The following is a 23,303-nucleotide window of genomic DNA, read 5'->3' as shown; positions in this document are numbered from 1 at the left end:
TTAATTAATTTTTCGAGATGACTCTTAAAGATATATCTCCGCAATTCCGAGTTATTTACTAAAAATGTAATCCCGGTTCAATCCCGCCCGGTATAAAATTTTAATTATAATTAAAATAATTGAGACGAAACAACCGAGTATAATTTATTCAGAATATTATAAATTAAGTAGTTACAACGAAGCCAATTTTAATGAAAGAAATATCTACTGAGGGTATTTGTATTTTTCTCGCTTACGAAATACTTGCCGCATCTTTAACGCTCATTTTATTTGAAATTAAACATCTTAATCAGTCTAGAAAACGTTTAAAATAAATTACGAAGCAGCACATTAATTCAAATACTTGAAAATCAAGCCAACTTCAATAAAAACATCTTACCATTAATAATTCGCTTCGCCGCTAAAATAAAATTATATCACAAATTTTAAGTCGATTAGATAACTGGAAAAATAACGAAGTAGCCAAATAGAATGTTTCTGCAAAAATCAGTTATTTCGCGGAAAAAATAAATACGCTTAAAAAATAATAAATAATAAATTCGCTTTACAATTTAATAGAATAGCTGAAAAAAAAATCATATCAAAAAATGGAAAATAAAACAAATCGTTATCTGGATCATTAAACAAAGGTCAACAGAGGTAAAATAAGTCGTTTCCCAGGCCTAACATTTTATTAGATCCACATCCAAATATAAAAAGCAAATTTAGATTTGAACTTTTACCGGTCTTTTTTTAATCGCTATTTTTCCTTCAAAAGTTTGCCTATGACATGTTGTATTTTCATTATAGTTAATTGAGAGTCAATGGCTCAACGGTAGGATGTCCGTTTCCTACCCGAAGGACCCGGGTTCGATTCCTTGACGCCTTCATAATTTAGATTAAAATTAAGATAAAATAATTAATTAATCGTAAGTTTAATATATTTTAACAATGTATAAAATGTTGTAAAATAAATTGACGCTAATAACTTTATAACAGCATAAAAACATTCGCCAAAGCTGTTTTTGAAAAACACCGAAGCTCAACAAGCGTCGGTGGCTGAGGTGTTAGAGTAAGTCTCTTCGCGCAGCAGACCTGGGTTCGATCCTGGCCGGCGACAATAAATCGCAAATTGATAATAGGACGTATACCGTGAACATTAGGTGGCAACCCTGTCTTATGGACGTTGAGACGTTTATCGTAACCCTCAGCATTCGGTCCGTTCGAAAAGTCAATACATAGACGTTGGAAAGTAGAATGCATACGAAACACAAACATCACAGAAACACAACACGTCACAAATGCACAATATACATCAACATCACTACACGACATTTCACAAATGCACTATATACATGAACATTACAATCGCAACACAAACATCACAAAAACACGACACGTCACAAATGCACAATATACATTAACATTACAATAACAACATAACGAAAATGACTACTAAGTCTCATCTGTCGCGGCACACACACATACACACTCACACACACACACCCACACCCACACCCACACACAGACACGATGATTGTATAACCCCTCCTCGGAGAGGTAAAAATAATTAGTTTGATTATTTTAATTATTTTTTAATATAAGTATTTCTTACTCTAGATTGGTGAAGCATTGGTAGTTCACTAACGGTTGGTAACCTTCCACTGCACTGGCTGGAACCGGCCACTCATGCAACACCCGGTGGTGTAGCTTTGACAGTTCACCACCCAGCACCACCTGGTGTGTTGCCTAGGCCTTGGTAGCTCACCACTTCGAAGTGACCTACACGGTCCTGGCTAAGACCGGCACCAAGAATCGGCCGTCCCTGTTTCTTGTTACATAAATTTGAAAACAGTTCATATGTTGGTACTTATCACAACTGTTATTAGATAATCTCTTGTGTTATTAAACGATTTTGTAAAGAAAAATTGCCATTTGAGGTTCATAATTTTTGGGGTCGGTTTATCTTTACTTTGAAATTAATTTTGTTGATAAATGCTCCGTTTTTCTAGTAGCGGAATTTCGATGATTTGTGTGCATTTGCACTAGCTTATTAGTCACCATTGTTACGAAAATACTAAAATAAGTTGGCAAGCCCAAATGTAACTCTCCTCGGAACTTCGGAAGAGTTAACCCTTCGGCGCATTAACTACTGGGCACGGCCTGCAACGATACAGGATAGGTGATAAAACCAGAAAAAAAAAAAATGACAACCCAACCAAGCCACAAGTCAATCCAACTACCCACAATAATAAAAATTGTAATAGCAGAAATAAGAATTAGAAAATTAAAATCCGATCAAACAAAAAGGTAATCAAGTACTTAGCAATCAAGAAAAAGTCAAACTAAATACTCACGGTAATAAAAATTGGAAAAGAAAAAAAATTCCGTCAACAATTCCCGGCTTATAACGCACACAGAAAACCTTAACTGAATAGTGAAGGCTAAACGACAGCGCGTATCTCTATGTAAATAAAACTAATGTAACCACATTAATAAAAATGTTTCACACATTTAAAGCCGATAAGAAAATACGTTATATAAATTAAGACGTTTCGAGTAAGGTAAACAGAACGAAAAGGCATACGATTGCGTTGAAATTGCGTTCATAAATGACCCATAACAGTTAAAAAGTTAATACCGATACACAAAAATCTTACTATGTAGACTGCGCTAAAACAAGATTTGACCTTCATAATTTCCTACGTTCGAAAATGTAAGACTGCATTTCTGTGGTAGAATGCTCACCTTTCATGCAGGAGACTTGGGTTCAACTCCCAATCGATTCCATCGCAAAATGAAAAAAAAAACGTATTCCGTGAACATTTGGTGGAAACCCTGCCATTTGAACGTTGGAACGGTTACCGTAACCCTCAGCACTCGGTCCGTCATATAAGGTAATAACCAGTAGAAGTTGGAGAGTATATAAATACCAAAAACAAACACACATTATTCAAGAACATGATACGAACAAACACACCACGCAATAAACACGATTGGATATCGTACGCAATGAAAAATCTCTTCCGTATTTCCCAAACCAAGTAACCGAATAACTATGTACACAAACCGCCAAAAAATACGTGGTTTTGGAAAAAACGGCATTGTAGAAAAAAGCTTAACATATCCCAAAAACTGCGAAAGCGGTGATTTCACTTTTTCACCGAAACCAGCTAGACACACACGGTGATTGTAATACCCTCCGAGGTTTAGCTAACATCGGAGAAGTTTAAGCATATGGTACCTAGTAGGGTGATGAAGATTTATTAAGGACATTCATCCGTAGACCGCAAAATGCTGATGTCCACTCTGACATATAATTTAAATTTCTTTATACATATATTTTATACTAACCTGATTTAAAAAAATAAAAATTGTTATCAAATCCAGGGAAGAAACTTTTGAAAAAAATAGTGATGAAATCATTGGAAAAAAAATAATTTCAGAGGAAAAAAATATTCAAAGTAGGGTAAGTATTTTTGTAAACACTATTCACACATAAATTATTTCTTAAACATTTTTGACAACCGTCACTTCAGAAGATATTTAAATAATAATCGTGTAACATATTAATGCAAAATGCGTGACTAACAGGGTTGAATTAATTTGTTTAGTTGCTAGACATTTTTGCTGGAAGACAATCGTTAAGCCTCTACTGAAACAACAAACTTGATAGTTTCTTTTTGTGCAGATCTATTCGTCAATCTTTAATTTCTGCAAGATTAAAAAACAAAGTTTTGTTATTAACGTTTCTTTAACAAAGTGAAAATCAACTTCCGGTATGAAACCTCCGAAAAAACGAGCTCCATCGTTTGCTGTAGCGCGCTTTGAAAATAGCGCTTACGATGTCTATATTACCTTTGATTTATGGCACAACTTCGGAGCTAAGGAGGATCGAGTTTTGTATTTGTGTCTCCTAAGACTTTGCCTTACTTAGAGAAACACTATACTGATAACTCGGTAAAACAGTCGTTATTTTTGGTCGATTTGTTTCAAACGAATATTTTCAGAATCCTCTGGGCATACACGCTAAATAGGAAATTCATTGCTAAACTTCTAGTTGGAAATAATATTTTCATTCTCGTAAGTAGCAGCAAAAGAGGTGGACGTTTTTGATCGCTATTAGCGAGCGTGATAATGGAGCTAAAGGAATTCCTGTAAACGTTTATTGGCTTATACATAAATTAGAAACACATTATCAACAATGGACTTGAAATGGCGTTTGCGGCTTGCTGGCGATCTCTCTAAGTCTATGAATAATATAAATGTAATTCCATTTCAATCAAAAATTCTGTTTTAATTATCAAGTACTGATATTTAATAAACTCACAATGATACGATCATCGATTTCCATAGTAAAATGTATCGTATACCACACAAAACTTTGCATACATAAGGTTCGACATTGCGCAAAAATATATATCATTGATTTTGGGGTTGTGGATAACGCGTTGAAACTAGCGTGTGCAATTTTTTTAAATTGAGAACTATTGGTGTTTGAGGTACCAAGGTGGTTGGTTTGGAAACCGGCCTAACGAAGTGAAATTGCGGCAAAAAAAAATATAACGGATATTTCAAAATTTCATTCATTGTTTTTGAATCTCTTATAGAAAAAAGTTATTTCGAAATATATTTCAACCTTTCCTATATTTGCATTTTATATTATTATAAATGTTAAACAACCATTAAAATTATAAATTATTTTTATTAGAAAATTTTATATATCCAGAAGTGGAATTATGCCGAAAATTTGGCCCATACAGAAATAAGATGAAAGTTAAACCACCGTTGCAAAGTTAAATCGTTATTTTCAAGGCGTTGTACGTTTCAACTCAAACGCGGGATCTATGAAAACTTAAGTAGCGTTGTTTAAAAAGTGTTCAACTTTGCGACAGTGCCTTTTTTCATCCTATAGATAACAAATGTGTCTTATGTTTCAAAACACCAAAAGATAGAATTTATCTCAACGTTTTCAGTTATTAACTATTTTTTCCTTTTATTTTTCAGGGAGTTTTTTCGGTGGGATGGCAATATTTCCAACTCATTGGTTTAAAGAGCTGTTTGGTTATTTTCTTTGGATTTTCTGGCGTTTATGCTTCATCTGTGTTTTCCAATTACTGGTTGGTGCTTTGGACTGCAGATATTCACTCTTCATATGCGGAACAGAGAAATGCCACTTTGTCCAAAATTAAGAGACTCTCAATATTTGGGGCAATTAATCTGGGGCATATTAGTATGACCTTAGTATCAGGAATTTTTTTACTGCTTTTTATGATAAACGCCGCGGCTAAAATGAATCGAAAACTAATAGAGTCAGTTCTTCGATCACCGTTAGCCTTCTTCGACACCACTCCAGTTGGACGTATCCTCAATCGCTTTACATCTGACATCCAGGAAGCCGATCAACGAATGAACTTTAGTTTGCTGATGAGTGTCGCATATTCATTTCAGACAGTGTCTTTATTAATAGCTGTTATGGCTGAAATTCCATTCTTTGCGTTGGCGATTGTAATTTGCCTAGTGCCTTTCATATTTATAAAAGTAAGAACCATTTTCAATCTTATGCGTACATAACATTTGACCTTCATCCCATTAAAAGAATATTTGATGGCAATGAATATTACACGAAAAGTAGTTTCGAAGCATTATCCTTAATATTTTAAACCACTTCTTGGCATATGATCAGATTGGGTTTACCAAAACAAAGGATTAATTTTAATAAAATTTGATGTTGGATGTAAACGGATGTCTTCCTAAATTTGCTCAACGGCTCCTGTGAAAAGAATTTACGTAAAATCAACATCGGTGTTACTTCCTTGTAACAACAAAGCACAGTTAGAATGAAACGACAACTCCGGACCAGAGACTGAATTTTGGTGAACGTTTCTTAAATGTTAAATGCCAAACGCAAACAATATGACGAGCGGAGGAGTTTTTACCGATTTGATAAAAACTCAAGGATTCCGTAGATCTAAATATAATTTCAAAATGCCCAAATGATAACTTTCAAATGGGCTATATTCCCACCGTGAGACGGACAATATTTTGGAAATGCACAAACTTATCTCTATGTGATTTAACATGGGAATTCAGCGAGTTTAACGAAAAAATTGAAAAAACTAAATTAAAAAAAATATATATTTCTTGGTTATGTTAAGTTAGAAGAAACCACCTATGGACTGGGAGAAGGATGATAAAATACGCGAATTTTACGAGTATTTTATCATCTAGGTTACATTATGTTTGGGTGGATTCCCTTAATTATGGGTAAATTCGAGAAAATCAGCGAAAATGACAATAAATTAAGTTCGAGTTAATGAGTTAAAATAAAATTAAATACATTGAGGTAAATTTTACTAAATTAATTTTATGTAAGTTCAAATAAATTTAGATAATTGTGAGTAAAACGCTGCGACTAAATTGAACCTAAGAAGTTGATTTAATTGGTCAGAGCTCGGAAAATCGAAACAACCAATTTTACTGTAAATATGAATACATGGAATATATGTGATTTAAATACCTTATGTATAAAAATGTGGCATGGATACAAGTTATTTAGTAGAAATTTGTGGAATTACGAACAATGTATGACAAATAAGAGTTTAAGAAATAAATAAGGTAATATCAAATAAAGTTTCGTAAATAGAAATAACTGTTTAAACGTAGATAAAAGTTTTCTAAGAAAGGTGCAGTCCCCCGCTATTGTCCGAGCAAAGGTCAAAATAGACCCCCGAGTTCGAGAGCTAATATCCACTTTGTATCGTTGTACTGTTAAGAATAGATTTGGTCATTCGTGTTTTTCCCCTCGCCTTTATCAAGTTTTGGAGTTTTTTAGAATTAAATTTAGTCTGCCATAATTGTAGTGTTTCATTTTAATTGTAGTTATCAGAGTTTAGTGTATATTGTTTATTTTATTTTCCCCCGCTGATCAGAACGAAATAAGTTGGGACTGATCCTATTGAGAACCGTAAGATAAACTTTTAATTAACCAGTTAGTCAAGAGTTTTTCAATTTTCATATCTATTGTGCATGTTATCTCCCACTAAAAGTAATAACTAGTAATAGTGATGGCCTAACTATCCTACTAATCAAAGAACCATAATATCTGATTTCCCCCAAATTGTATTATTGTGTGTAGTGTTTTGTTTATAAGTGTTAAATAAAGATTTTGTGATTGACTTGAGACAAAGGGTTTCCATTCTGAATTCGAATCTCCCCCTCTTTGTTTTATTTTTTTCTTTCCCCCGTATGTAATCCCCTCTCTCGGATTTAATTCGGGCCATCTTCCCCCGCCTTGGTGAATTCATATCTTTGAGCAAGGGCTAGGAATATTTCCGTCCATCAATTGTATGACGATTTCCTTAAAAAGGTTGCAATAGACTCGACGAAATCAAAATTAAGGTTTAAACTTTTAATCAAATGAATTTCGCCTGTTTCACTGGATAAAGAATCTTCAATTCATTCATCCATCTTAATCTTAATTCACAGTTACTTGAATGCTGTGGATTATTCGTTAAGGTCTACTTAATCCTTACGCTGAAATCAAAACGGTGAGAAACACCTCGAGTGGTCTCTTTCTACGGTATCATTAGCTATAAAAATAGAAAATGTTAATGCGAAAACCAATCAAAAATATTTCTATAATTTTGCTATTGATATTTGATTTGGAATTCAAATTGTTTTATAGTGGGATTTTAAAAGAACAATTCAAGGCGATTGTTATTATAGTGACAATTATTCAAATTGTTGGAGTGATAAAATAACTGTAAATTGTTATATCTTCATTCTTGTCTCTAACCCTATTTCTATACATTCATATAGGCTATTTGGTTTATTATTTTAGTTTTATAGTTTGTAAACAAGGCCTATCAAAGTTAACAAAACTAGCTTTGTCTAATGAGATATATGTGCACAATAAACTTGGTTTTCTTAAACAGCTTGATTAGCCTCCTCTGAAAAGATTTTAAGCGAGAAAAGAGTCTATTTCGTTCTTGGACCCTCTCCAAAGGTCATTTATCCTTCAGCTTCAAAACAAAAATTTTAGACTACGTTAAATTTCAGAAGGGATCGAGGACAAAATGATAATTTAGTTAAGTCCAAACTAAGGAAAGGTCTGATAAGAAATAGAGGTACCGGAACCTCTGCTGATAAACGAAACTCAAATTTAAAAAATAGGTGTTTTTTAACAATACGGGAGGTCACGTGACAGTGTTTTGTCAACGTTTCTTAGCTGTAGCTTTTAATGGTCGCGAAACCCTTTGGAATCTGAAACCCTCAAGCAAAACTCACATGCAAGTATAGCACTTAAATAACTGACGCCCGTGACGCGAAAAAGAAAATTTTTTCGTATCATTTTTTATTGTTTGATATCTATTATAGAAATACATTTTCGATATAGGCGATTTACGAAAACCATATAACATTATTGTGGTTACATTAAATTTTCAAAAGATTTTGGAATAGCTAAGGCACGTAATCAGCTAGGCTAATACCCAAGGCACCACCTTAGGCCTAAGTCATCAAGCGACTTTTGAAGCTTTTAATTCAGGTGGCCGGGTTACAATGCGTAGGAGGGTGGTGGCAAAGAAAATTGATATATGTCCGAATATTTGTGATAACAGACTAGTGTTTCCACACTGATATAAGAATTCTTTTGAAAAGTTAATTATTTGTTTAAAGCCGTAAAAAAGTTCAAGTTACTTGATTTTGGTTCTCACGCGGTACATGAAATCTTTGTTGAAAGGTAGGAACGTCCATAAATTAAAGGAAATAAAAAGCTTAGCTTTAACAAATTTAAAGTAATGAAAAAACTTAAGAAATACTCGGACCAATAGGTCTTCAAGAATAAAATGTTATTCAAGTTTCAGTATTGAAAGCCTGATTCAAAAATGGCTTGTTTGGTGCTATTTTCCATGATATTTATGTTGGATATCATAACGTATTAAGAATATACTTCAACAAATTTATATTTCGAATAACAGTTCTATCATCTTAACATTTCAAAAATCAAAATTATCAAACACGCTAGAATGGTGCCTAGGGTATAAGTCTAGCTAATTATTATTTTATTTTTGATGCATTGTAGAACTATAAATAATATGAATATGAATATTGATTAGACAAATTATCTGTGTTTCATCGAAAATATAGTCAAAAGCATTCTTATTTTAAAATTGATTATTTGGTAAGACTAAACTTCGAGGAAACTATAAATGCTTTTAGGTGTATTACTCGAAAGCTCATCGACAGTTGAAGAACCTATTCGTCAACTCAAACTCTCCTCTGTTCACTCATTTCTCTGATACTTTGGCCGGTGCCAGCGTCATCAGATCTCTGAAAGCAACAGACATTTTCACCGAGAGAGCATTTTCGCTTATTGAGGATAACGAAGCGAAATATTATTCATGGACAATGAGTGTGAGGTTAGAAACTTTAATATTTAAAAATTAATTTCATGTTTTGCGAAATGCACAGCAAAGTCGCTCTTCCTCGTTTTAATTTCTTGTGTTTCAATTTGTGTTGTAACGGACAAGATAATATTGATATTCATCTCTACACTCACTCAACCAGGAAACACAAATACGAAATGGTTTTCGAGACAATATATCCAGGTTGAAATTAGTTAGATGTCATGGTTTTTGAAATCCGGTACATATCAATTAAACACTGATTTACTTTTTTCCATGCGATACATGTATGGCGTGGGCCTTCTTGTAATCTTTTAAATAACTTTTTCCTCGCTATAATACGCTACAATAATAATTTTTTCTTAGTTTCTAAAAAATTCAGACTATCAATATTTCCAATGAAATTAATTGGATATAAATTTACTTTCCCTCGTGAAGCTTAGTTTATTCTTACCTTTGCAATATCGCTTTTATAAATTTTTCATCCCTTAAATCAAACGTTTAAATATGGCCGGAAAGTGTATCCTTATCCTGGGCCTATATTTTGCAATATCACTTTTACAACTAATTCATCTGTTAAACTAAACGTATTAATAGAGGAGAAATAGTTTGAATGAAAATCCACCCCTTTTGTAGGAGAGTAGATCCTACCCCAAAAATCTACGTCTACATTTCCACAAGTGTCCCAAATAAAGATTAATCTATTTAATAACGACTCCGAAACTACAATAACTTTATTTCCAGATGGATGTCCATCCGGGTAAATTTCTTAATAAGTGTGCTGTTACTCTTTGCTTATCTCTGGGCAATACTGTCAAAAGAATTCCTCTCACCTGGAATAGTTGGATATATTCTTAACAACTTAAACACGGTTTGTGTTATTTATTTATCACCTCAGTAAAACGACTCCAGTTCATTTTCACCTGGAACCTTTAGAAACTTTATTTCACTGATTTAATTGAAAAGTGTTGAATACATTTATGAACATGACCACAAAGAAAATGCCTAAGTACATGAAATACATTTTGAGACTTCACTCGAGTTAAATACAGTAAAATGATTTTTCGGTGGAACCTATTTATACTTGCACTAAACAAAATCGCGAATATATTTAAATATAACGATTATAATTAAATATGGCGATTATAATTAAGTATAATGATTATAATTAAATATCACGAATATAATTAAATGTGACGAATTTAAATAAGTTTAACAATTATAATATCACTGTTTTATTTGAATATCATAATTAGAATTAGATTACACGATCACAACAAAATCTTACGATTATAATTAATTTACACGGTTACAATTAAAAAACACTATAATAAATAAATAACACGATTATAGTTAATTAACAGGATTATAATTAAATAACACAATTATAATTAATTAACAAGATTAAGAAAATATAACGATTATAATTGAATATCACGAATGTAATTAAGTATCACGAATATAATCTTTTTATTTACGCCATTGTTCGTTTAACTCATGTTTGATATCTATGATCCTGTAATTTAAGTTTCCAATGACTATTTATGTTAAGCTCTCAAAATGTTATTTTTTGTAATCGTTCATGGTTCAATTTTCCAATTTTAACAGATGGCACCTTTTGTGTGGATGATATTATTTAACGGATCAGCTTTGGAAGCTTCTTTTGTGAGTCTGGAGAGGATTTTTGAATACTTCAATCTAAATCCTGAAGTGAGCTACGTTTATATCGACACATTTTTCATTTTTGTAAAATTATAATTCAAGGATATTAAGTTATTTTGTGTTTCTTTATAAGAACGAATGCTATAAGATTCCCTATGTGAGTGTATAACTTAAAGTAAATTTGATGCTATGTTGTTATAGTACAGTAACATATTTTGTATATATTTCAATTTACAAATTTATCTCAATTATTTATAATTCAAAAAAGTTACTTAGAAAATCCAGCACCATGAACAAATATCTCCAAATTAAGGAGTTTCTAAATTCCGCTGTTAAGTAAGCTTTGCGGCTTAAATATTTTTCAAAAGTGAAAAATGGTTAAGAGAGCCGAAGTTAATCATTAAATAAATTGGCCCATGTTGGCTAATGGTTTTGAAAAAAAAAATAATTTATAAATCTAGGAGGTTTTGTTTGAGTAAAACATTCAATCTTATTAACTGAAGTAAAGGGAAAGTAAGGGCGAGACGCCACTCCCGGGTTCGGGTTTGGGTTCGGGATCGAAATCCGGGGTTTAAGGGATGAAATGGGGGTAAAATCGTCAAAAAGTCAATGTATTTATGGTATTCCTCGCGACGATTTGTTTTCGTATATTAACATATTGTGTCCAGGCCAACTTGTTCATTTATCTACGCTTATCTCGAAAGTTACTTGAACGTATATCTTATCAAGTTTTATCGTACGGAATAAGTTGAAATGATGTAAAAAGTGATAACCTAGACGACGCGTGCGCAGATTCCCCGGGGGACGCGGTTAATTTGAATTTAAGAGTGTTTTGACGTCATGGAATATTCGTTGTTAAAGTAGAATGGAAATATTTTTAAACTTCATTTTAATATCATTGTAGTACGCTTGGCACTTGAACCAATCTCACGACTATTTCTTAAAACGAATATCTCGATCGCGTTTTATCGTACGAAATAAGTGGAAATTATGTAAGTTGTATGATTAATAACCTAGACAGGAAGATAGCGCGCGCGTGCGCGGATTACCTGGGAGGCGGGGATTGCCCGGGCGCGCGGTTAATTTGAATTTAAAACATGGATTCCCTCTCCGAAATAATTCATGTACCCAAAATTGGACCGCAAATTTTTTTTCTTTTTAGGGGAATCTCTATGGGAGTTTAACATTACAATAAAGCTAATAGGTCCAGTTTGGGGTACTTTTGGTCCGAAATGGGGTACATAGGGCCGAAAATGGTGACTTTGGTCGTTTTAACGGTACTTTTGGTCTAATTTGGTCCATTTTTGGGTACATCAGAAAAGCAGTTGGAAAAACGAAGAGCTTTTTTTCTTCTTCCACCCATCCCCAAACTCCTAAAAATTTATTGCTTTAATTTATTTATCCCTTCCGTAGGTATAAAATAAGATAAAAACCACTAACCTATATTTTAATTACGGTAAATTAAAAATACTTAATTAGTGTACTAAGTTACGTTTAAAAGAATCTTTTGTAACAATTCCAATATGTAAATATAGGTAAGAGACAAGGCTACCATCTATAGAAGCGTTTTACAGTTCATTTAAAAATCTATTTTTTTTTAAACTATTGTCTATTTATGAAAATTGAGTTTTTTACGTATTTTGAATCGTTTCATTTTTATCCCTAAAATGGGTGATTTGTAGGAAATTTATATTATTTTTATTGGCTTTACGATATTTCAAGTTAATTTATAAAATTTATAAATGAGTTTAATTAAATTAATAATTAAGTTTCGTTCGTATATTGAATCGGTATTTATTTATAATAATTTTTTCACCTAGATTAATTTTTTATCCCCCACACTCTCGATCTAGCCCCCTACTATACGTGTCCATTTATAATATCAAAATTGAACCGTCATGAATAATCCATATAAACGTAAAAGACGCGGGCGTCTTGAAGTCCAAGTTTCGTTTCCACTGAAATAGAAACAACAAGAGGAAAGGGTCTTTCTGGTGACCTAACATTTAACATTGCTGGACGTTTTATATTTATTGTGTTCTGTTACTTATAGTCATATGGATTTCCATTCATTCGAGGAAGTTAGTGAAATAGTGGAAGAGTATAATAGGACGTGGTTAGATATGCAAGAAATAAAAGAACATTTGGACGAAATGGAAAAGCATTTAAAAAAGTGGGAATTGAAGTTAGAAGAAGCTTGTCAAAGGGAAATTGTACTGAGAAATAAAGTTAAAGATATAAAACCAAATACAATTGGATTGAAAATATTGCAAGATAGTTGGAAGGGAGCAGAGAAGTAAAGGGATAATATTGTATGTCATTGATTGGCTTAAGAACTGTTAAATAAAATATAAAATAAAATATGAAATAAAATAAAATAAAATATAAAATAAAATATGAAATAAAATAAAATATAAAATATGAAATAAAATAAAATATGAAATAAAATAAAATATGAAATAAAATAAAATGTAAGTAGGAATACTCGGTGATAATTCTTAACGAAAAATCAAAAAAATTACTTACTTCAACCTTTCTCCCAGTTATTAGTTTCGTTTTAAACTTGGTTTACGTTTTAGTTTTACTTTGCTATTCTAGAAAATTCCAAAATTCCTTTAGAGTTTATCAGTAAAACCACTTACTTTAAGTATTTTTTTTAATTAGTTCGGTCTAATAGTAGATTACGCACCTATAATCCATGATGTTTTCATTTAAATTCAAATTATAACGAATTGAAAGTTTGAAGAAAATATTAATTTAGTTTGTAAATGAAATCCTTTTATAGTACTCTGAAGGGCTCTTAATACGTTTTGAACTTCCAAAATAAATTAATGTACTAAGTTACGTTTAAAAGAACCTTTTGTAACAATTCCAATATATATATATATATATATATATATATATATATATATATATATATATATATATATATATATATATATATATATATATATATATATATATATATATATATATATATATATATATATATATATAAAAACCGTGATAAATAGTAAAACCCACTTATTTTTCAATTAATACATTTCAGATACACAAATTAATTAAATAAAAGTATTTAAATAAGAATTGCTTCACTAAATTATGTATTTGCACTTTAAATAATACCTGATTTTGAAATTATATTAGAATAATTATATTGTTAAACTTCTTTCATTTTTAAAAATGTAGTAGAAAATGAAAGATATTTTAATTAAAACATTTCTTAATTTCTTTATTACCTAAAAATATTTACAATATTTACAAATTTTTATATTGTTTAACTTCTTTCATTTTTAAAAATGTAATTGCTTGACTTAAATAAAGCGTGAAAATTATTAGTTTCAAATGATATTTACAAATCTTATCAACTCTAAAGTCCATTTTTCAGGTATTAGTAAGTATTTCATACAAACTAACTTCTAAAATATGGATTTAGTTCGTAAACAAAATTCTTTTAAATTACTTTGAAGGACTCTTTATACGTTTTGAACTTGAATAATATTAAAAACAATAATCTAAGATACCCTTTAAAGTTAAATTCCTTTAGTTTATCAGTAAAACCACTTACTTAAAGTATTTTTTTAATCCGTTCGGTCTAATAGTAGATTACGCACCTATAATCCATGATGTTTTCATTTACCTTTTATAGTACTCTGAAGGGCTCTTAATACGTTTTGAACTTCCAAAATAAATTAATGTACTAAGTTACGTTTAAAAGAACCTTTTGTAACAATTCCAATATATATATATATATATATATATATATATATATATATATATATATATATATATATATATATATATATATATATATAAAACCGTGATAAATAGTAAAACCCACTTATTTTTCAATAAATACATTTCAGATACACAAATTAATTAAATAAATACTTAATTAGTGTACTAAGTTACGTTTAAAAGAACCTTTTGTAACAATTCCAATATGTAAATATAGGTATAAGGATTGAAAAAATACTTAAAGTGGTTTTACTGATAAACTCTAAAGGAATTTAACTTTAAAGGGTATCTTAGATTATTGTTTTTAATTTTATTCAAGTTGAAAAAAAAACGGTAAGTTATTTTGCAAAATTTTGTTTAAGAGATAAATTATAATAGGATACTAATAGGTGTACCTGTTCGAACTGATTGCTATCGAGGACAAGATGCAACTCGAAGATTTCTAGTGTCTATTTTGGAATTAGAAAAGGTGTTGATGGAACTCATTGAGACAAATGTACCAATGATTATTACCCCGGTGGAGGAGGAACAGTTTCAAGCTGCTACGCATTGCTACATTTGTCAGAAGCAGCTTAACCAGGGAAATATGCCCGCGGTTCGCGATCATTGTCATTTCACTGGGAAATACAGGGGACCGGCGCATAACCTCTGTAATCTTCAAGAGAAAGTTCCAGAATTTATCCCTGTTTTCCTTCATAACCTTAGCAGGTAAATTTAGTAAAATAATTAACCAGGAAATAAACCTAATAATAATAAATCTGCATAGATACGATTTACATCTCATATGTCAGGAGATTGGTCATTTTAAGGAACAGACACTCGACTGTATTCCTTCCACTAGCGAAAATTATATTTCTCTGAAACTAGGTAAATATATTTTATTGTGAATTTAACCTTAACATTAATTTTATTGTTTTTTAGGGAGATTTCGGTTTTTAGACTCTTATCGATTTCTAAGTGATAGCCTCGATGCTCTAGTATCTAATCTCGTTTTGGAAGGAGCCAGTAAATTCCAGATTGTTAAGAAATATTTTGAAAGTGAGAAGCAATATGACGAACTGGCTGCTCTCTTTGTCCCTAACATATCACAATTTAAACACAAATATATGCGTGGTAATGTTTTTAATACACCTGGTGGAATTCTTATACTCAAAATTCTTTTAGATTGGAAATAAACAGCTTTACGATACTTCAAACAGATTGAGTATCCGTCACAGTACCATGCTAACCCTCCGTCAGTTGGAACATGAAAAACTGAACCGTCATAATATATACAGAAGTAGCTACCAGTTCTTAATAATGACGTGATTCCGTCTTTCTTCAATTCTTCGACAGATATTGAATTCACTAGTGGTAAATACACGCGTGGTTATAAATTCATATATAATTCTTATAATAGTTTCTAGTGAAGGCTACCATTAATTAAGAATTAACAACATCACCAAACTTTAACATTACAACTAAATAATTAAATATAAAAAATAATGTAATTTCTAAGCTAGCTTTAAAAATACCCGAAAACAATCTTACTTTTGAAAAATGACTCTTTAATATCATAAATCGTCTGTCATACTCGGAAACAATTATTTGATCACTGATGTCGTTTCTAATATTTCTTCAGCTTTTAAAGAAAAAAAAAAGAAATACTCGAGAATGGTAAAATAGTCTATATTGAAATTTAAAGTGCGTTTAAATTGAAGTGATTCTTATTTTGGATTCCACTTTCACAATGGGAAAAGCGTCTTTCTCAAATGTTGTAATTGTACTAATAGATATGATTTTAAGACCTATTTTAATCAATAAAATAGAATCGTTCAATACTTTGCAGGTATCAAAAGAGGGACTCTTTCAAATGGATAAATCCGTTCGGTCTAATAGTAGATTACGCACCTACAATCCATGATGTTTACATTTAAATTCAAATTATAACGAATTGAAAGTTTGAAGAAAATATTAATTTAGTTAATCTAAAAGAATTTTGAGTATAAGAATTCCACCAGGTGTATTAAAACATTACCACGCATATATTTGTGTTTAAATTGTGATATGTTAGGGACAAAGAGCGCAGCCAGTTCGTCATATTGCTTCTCACTTTCAAAATATTTCTTAACAATCTGGAATTTACTGGCTCTTTCCAAAACGAGATTAGATACTAGAGCATCGAGGCTATCACTTAGAAATCGATAAGAGTCTAAAAACCGAAATCTCCCTAAAAAACAATAAAATTAATGTTAAAGTTAAATTCACAATAAAATATATTTACCTAGTTTCAGAGAAATATAATTTTCGCTAGTGGAAGGAATACAGTCGAGTGTCTGTTCCTTAAAATGACCAATCTCCTGACATATGAGATGTAAATCGTATCTATGCAGATTTATTATTATTAGGTTTATTTCCTGGTTAATTATTTTACTAAATTTACCTGCTAAGGTTATGAAGGAAAACAGGGATAAATTCTGGAACTTTCTCTTGAAGATTACAGAGGTTATGCGCCGGTCCCCTGTATTTCCCAGTGAAATGACAATGATCGCGAACCGCGGGCATATTTCCCTGGTTAAGCTGCTTCTGACAAATGTAGCAATGCGTAGCAGCTTGAAACTGTTCCTCCTCCACCGGGGTAATAATCATTGGTACATTTGTCTCAATGAGTTCCATCAACACCTTTTCTAATTCCAAAATAGACACTAGAAATCTTCGAGTTGCATCTTGTCCTCGATAGCAATCAGTTCGAACAGGTACACCTATTAGTATCCTATTATAATTTATCTGTTAAACAAAATTTTGCAAAATAACTTACCGTTTTTTTTTCAACTTGAATAAAATTAAAAACAATAATCTAAGATACCCTTTAAAGTTAATTTCCTTTAGAGTTTATCAGTAAAACCACTTTAAGTATTTTTTCAATCCTTATACCTATATTTACATATTGGAATTGTTACAAAAGGTTCTTTTAAACGTAACTTAGTACACTAATTAAGTATTTATTTAATTAATTTGTGTATCTGAAATGTATTTATTGAAAAATAAGTGGGTTTTACTATTTATCACGGTTTTATATATATATATATATATATATATATATATATATATTGGAATTGTTACAAAAGGTTCTTTTAAACGTAACTTAGTACATTAATTTATTTTGGAAGTTCAAAACGTATTAAGAGCCCTTCAGAGTACTATAAAAGGTAAATGAAAACATCATGGATTATAGGTGCGTAATCTACTATTAGACCGAACGGATTAAAAAATACTTTAAGTAAGTGGTTTTACTGATAAACTAAAGGAATTTAACTTTAAAGGGTATCTTAGATTATTGTTTTTAATATTATTCAAGTTCAAAACGTATAAAGAGTCCTTCAAAGTAATTTAAAAGAATTTTGTTTACGAACTAAATCCATATTTTAGAAGTTAGTTTGTATGAAATACTTACTAATACCTGAAAAATGGACTTTAGAGTTGATAAGATTTGTAAATATCATTTGAAACTAATAATTTTCACGCTTTATTTAAGTCAAGCAATTACATTTTTAAAAATGAAAGAAGTTAAACAATATAAAAATTTGTAAATATTGTAAATATTTTTAGGTAATAAAGAAATTAAGAAATGTTTTAATTAAAATATCTTTCATTTTCTACTACATTTTTTAAAATGAAAGAAGTTTAACAATATAATTATTCTAATATAATTTCAAAATCAGGTATTATTTAAAGTGCAAATACATAATTTAGTGAAGCAATTCTTATTTAAATACTTTTATATAATTAATTTGTGTATCTGAAATGTATTAATTGAAAAATAAGTGGGTTTTACTATTTATCACGGTTTTTATATATATATATATATATATATATATATATATATATATATATATATATATATATATATATATATATATATATTGGAATTGTTACAAAAGGTTCTTTTAAACGTAACTTAGTACATTAATTTATTTTGGAAGTTCAAAACGTATTAAGAGCCCTTCAGAGTACTATAAAAGGATTTCATTTACAAACTAAATTAATATTTTCTTCAAACTTTCAATTCGTTATAATTTGAATTTAAATGAAAACATCATGGATTATAGGTGCGTAATCTACTATTAGACCGAACTAATTAAAAAAAATACTTAAAGTAAGTGGTTTTACTGATAAACTCTAAAGGAATTTTGGAATTTTCTAGAATAGCAAAGTAAAACTAAAACGTAAACCAAGTTTAAAACGAAACTAATAACTGGGAGAAAGGTTGAAGTAAGTAATTTTTTTGATTTTTCGTTAAGAATTATCACCGAGTATTCCTACTTACATTTTATTTTATTTCATATTTTATTTTATTTCATATTTTATTTTATTTCATATTTTATATTTTATTTTATTTCATATTTTATTTTATATTTTATTTTATTTTATTTCATATTTTATTTTATATTTTATTTAACAGTTCTTAAGCCAATCAATGACATACAATATTATCCCTTTACTTCTCTGCTCCCTTCCAACTATCTTGCAATATTTTCAATCCAATTGTATTTGGTTTTATATCTTTAACTTTATTTCTCAGTACAATTTCCCTTTGACAAGCTTCTTCTAACTTCAATTCCCACTTTTTTAAATGCTTTTCCATTTCGTCCAAATGTTCTTTTATTTCTTGCATATCTAACCACGTCCTATTATACTCTTCCACTATTTCACTAACTTCCTCGAATGAATGGAAATCCATATGACTATAAGTAACAGAACACAATAAATATAAAACGTCCAGCAATGTTAAATGTTAGGTCACCAGAAAGACCCTTTCCTCTTGTTGTTTCTATTTCAGTGGAAACGAAACTTGGACTTCAAGACGCCCGCGTCTTTTACGTTTATATGGATTATTCATGACGGTTCAATTTTGATATTATAAATGGACACGTATAGTAGGGGGCTAGATCGAGAGTGTGGGGGATAAAAAATTAATCTAGGTGAAAAAATTATTATAAATAAATACCGATTCAATATACGAACGAAACTTAATTATTAATTTAATTAAACTCATTTATAAATTTTATAAATTAACTTGAAATATCGTAAAGCCAATAAAAATAATATAAATTTCCTACAAATCACCCATTTTAGGGATAAAAATGAAACGATTCAAAATACGTAAAAAACTCAATTTTCATAAATAGACAATAGTTTAAAAAAAAATAGATTTTTAAATGAACTGTAAAACGCTTCTATAGATGGTAGCCTTGTCTCTTACCTATATTTACATATTGGAATTGTTACAAAAGATTCTTTTAAACGTAACTTAGTACACTAATTAAGTATTTTTAATTTACCGTAATTAAAATATAGGTAAGTGGTTTTTATCTTATTTTATACCTACGGAAGGGATAAATAAATTAAAGCAATAAATTTTTTGGAGTTTGGGGATGGGTGGAAGAAAAAAAAAGCTCTTCGTTTTTCCAACTGCTTTTCTGATGTACCCAAAAATGGACCAAATTAGACCAAAAGTACCCTTAAAACGACCAAAGTCACCATTTTCGGCCCTATGTACCCCATTTCGGACCAAAAGTACCCCAAACTGGACCTATTAGCTTTATTGTAATGTTAAACTCCCATAGAGATTCCCCTAAAAAGAAAAAAAACTTGCGGTCCAATTTTGGGTACATGAATTATTTCGGAGAGGGAATCCATGTTTTAAATTCAAATTAACCGCGCGCCCGGGCAATCCCCGCCTCCCAGGTAATCCGCGCACGCGCGCGCTATCTTCCTGTCTAGGTTATTAATCATACAACTTACATAATTTCCACTTATTTCGTACGATAAAACGCGATCGAGATATACGTTTTAAGAAATACTCGTGAGATTGGTTCAAGTGTCAAGCGTACTACAATGATATTAAAATGAAGTTTAAAAAAATTTCCATTCTACTTTAACAACGAATATTCCATGACGTCAAAACACTCTTAAATTCAAATTAACCGCGTCCCCCGGGGAATCTGCGCACGCGTCGTCTAGGTTATCACTTTTTACATCATTTCAACTTATTCCGTACGATAAAACTTGATAAGATATACGTTCAAGTATCTTTCGAGATAAGCGTAGATAAATGAACAAGTTGGCCTGGACACAATATGTTGATATACGAAAACAAATCGTCGCGAGGAATACCATAAATACATTGACTTTTTGACGATTTTACCCCCATTTCATCCCTTAAACCCCGGATTTCGATCCCGAACCCAAACCCGAACCCGGGAGTGGCGTCTCGCCCTTACTTTCCCTCTACTAACTGAAATTTATTCACTCTTTAGAAAAAGACTTTGCTTAACGGCAAACCTTAATAGGTGCCCGTTCTGAGAAAAAATCGACAGATTCGCACTTTTCATAGGCTACAAACTTTTAATCAAATTGTGACGAACAAGAATGACACACTAGACTTCAATAATAGCTTAGACACCCGCGACGTTCCGAGTTAAATGTTGACTAGAGCACATTGAAGGATTTGATTATAATATACCTCCGTAACAGAATAAGATGATATCTAGGGCCCGGAACGATGTAATTTAATTTGAATGGCCCTTTGCTAGGCTCATTTTAATTATAATGAAGGCTAGGGTCTGTAATGATGCTAAATTCAGTCTAGGGTTTTTAACGAAGGTTTTTGTTATTTTACTGATTGAAAATAGCAATTGCGATCTCTTTATCAATAATTTTCATTCTATAAAATTAATACAGACTAGATAAATTTGAAACGGGAATTTTAGTATTATTCTTAATTTTAAAAAGGTGGCCATCGTCTTCAATAATTTAATCGACTTTTATCCAGAAATTTACTGCAATGCTGCCTAAATAATTCGCATAATTTGTCTCTCCAATAAAAAAGGGACAAAATTTCCATATTTTGGATAAGGTAACCGAGCTCTTGAACAGCGGATAAAATATTTAAGCAATGAGCACTCCATTTATATTTATAATTAGTGCGAAAACAATTAAGGTTTTTCTATTTTGAATAAACTAAACTTCAATGTTTAGCTTTATTAAGAGCTATTGAAACGCCTAAGAAAAAGTTTGTAAATAAAATAAATTGCACATTTTAATTTTTTATCAGAAATGTTTAAAATGCGCGTGATTCTGAAGGAAAAATATGTAGGTTAGAAAACAAAACAATTAGTGCTAATGAACGTTTTGTCCCAAACAGGCAGATTGGAATAAACCAGAAGCACATCTACCGAAGCAATGGCCTGATAAAGGTCAAATTGTATTTCGGAATTATTCAACTCGCTACCGGGAAGGATTGGACCTTGTTTTAAATAACATATCTTTCGTTGTTAATCCAATGGAAAAAGTAAGTAATAAGGTGGTTTTCAAAATATTAATAAGCATTATAATTCAGCGTCTACAGAACCACTGAAAGCCTGAAATGTTGGAATTAATTTTTGTTGAAACAAATACTTTACATTTTCCGACAACCTTCTAAAAACATTGAAAAATGTTTTTACGAGGGTACCCAAAAGTGCAATCGTCCGCGGTGTAACACTTGCGCTTTTGTGTCTGGTGATCTACTGGTGCGCGGTCCAAAGTGAGATTTCCAGATCAAAGGGTCTTTCACCCGCACGACGTCCAATCTCGTTAACGCTCTTAGCTGTAAAGTCTGCTCGATGCTCTACATCGGTGAGACTGAAAGGCGGCTCGCCGACAGGTTCAGGGAGCATCTCAAGGACATTAGAAAGACGCCAGCAAAGAACCACGTCACCCAACATTTTAATCACGTTCACAACATCAATGACGTTTAAATCCGCGTGATGAAAACAACTAATCTTCCCACGAAAGGCCGCCGCACTGAAGAAAACCGCCTCATTTTGAATTTAGCCACAGAGTTTCCGTCGGGGTTAAATATAAAATTAGTTTTTAGCTAGGGTGGTCCGTTTTTTAGTGGGTATTGTTGTGTTTCTTGCGGTCATCCCGACTTCGTGTTTTTCCCGCCCGCGTTCGACATTGCTCGGTGGTCGTCTTTTTCGAACGAGGACGGTTTTTTGGTTGTAGGGTAGGGGTAGGGATTTGATGTTTGGTTTCCTCGCCTCTCGTTTTTATTTCGTCGTTTCCCCCCCTTTAATTGTTCATCAACCTTATTGCGAACATCCCCCTTTTATGACAGTCCTTTTTAGCTTTTTTAGTTTTTCTAGTCCCCCCCCCTTTTTTGTCGCGTGTTTGTATTCTCCTTTTGTTGTCGCGTGTTATCGTCTCTTTAATATTTTTAAACATTTTCAAATTGTCGGTTAGTCCTATTAAAGTCTTTCGCCTTGAAGGCCTATCGGCTGAAGTACCGCATATTTTCCCCCAATAAAGCTTAGTTTTCTCCCCCACTTATTGGTCTCTTTACTTGTTCGCGTTTTTTCTCTTGAAAAATAATTGACTTCGGTCATTTTTTAAAGTAGTTGCTAATAATAAACAAATACAACTATAAATATATAATAATAGCTTACCCAAAATAATATTAAAATATAAATGGTTGATTTTGCTTTATAATTT

At 31.2% G+C, this 23,303-nt stretch overlaps 1 protein-coding gene across 5 annotated transcripts in view; it reads left to right on the top strand.

Annotated features, from left to right (window-relative positions):
* Positions 1-23,303, top strand: part of LOC149962220 (multidrug resistance-associated protein 1-like) — a 244,146-nt gene that overhangs the window by 103,797 nt on the left and 117,046 nt on the right. For all 5 annotated transcript variants that reach the window (XM_090179141.1, XM_090179128.1, XM_090179132.1 and 2 more), the window contains 6 exons: positions 3,370-3,448; positions 4,987-5,520; positions 9,202-9,401; positions 10,131-10,257; positions 10,995-11,096; positions 21,973-22,119. In XM_090179141.1, the coding sequence (XP_090035267.1) occupies positions 3,370-3,448; positions 4,987-5,520; positions 9,202-9,401; positions 10,131-10,257; positions 10,995-11,096; positions 21,973-22,119 (1,189 nt within the window). The remainder of the gene's footprint in view (positions 1-3,369; positions 3,449-4,986; positions 5,521-9,201; positions 9,402-10,130; positions 10,258-10,994; positions 11,097-21,972; positions 22,120-23,303) is intronic.

Source organism: Leiobunum rupestre, chromosome 1 (genome assembly GCF_980474605.1).
Source record: "Leiobunum rupestre chromosome 1, qqLeiRupe1.1.hap1, whole genome shotgun sequence".
Classification (NCBI taxonomy): Eukaryota; Metazoa; Arthropoda; class Arachnida; order Opiliones; family Sclerosomatidae; genus Leiobunum; species Leiobunum rupestre.
Note: the sequence above shows the minus strand (reverse complement) of the source record. Positions and strands in the feature narration are given on the sequence as shown.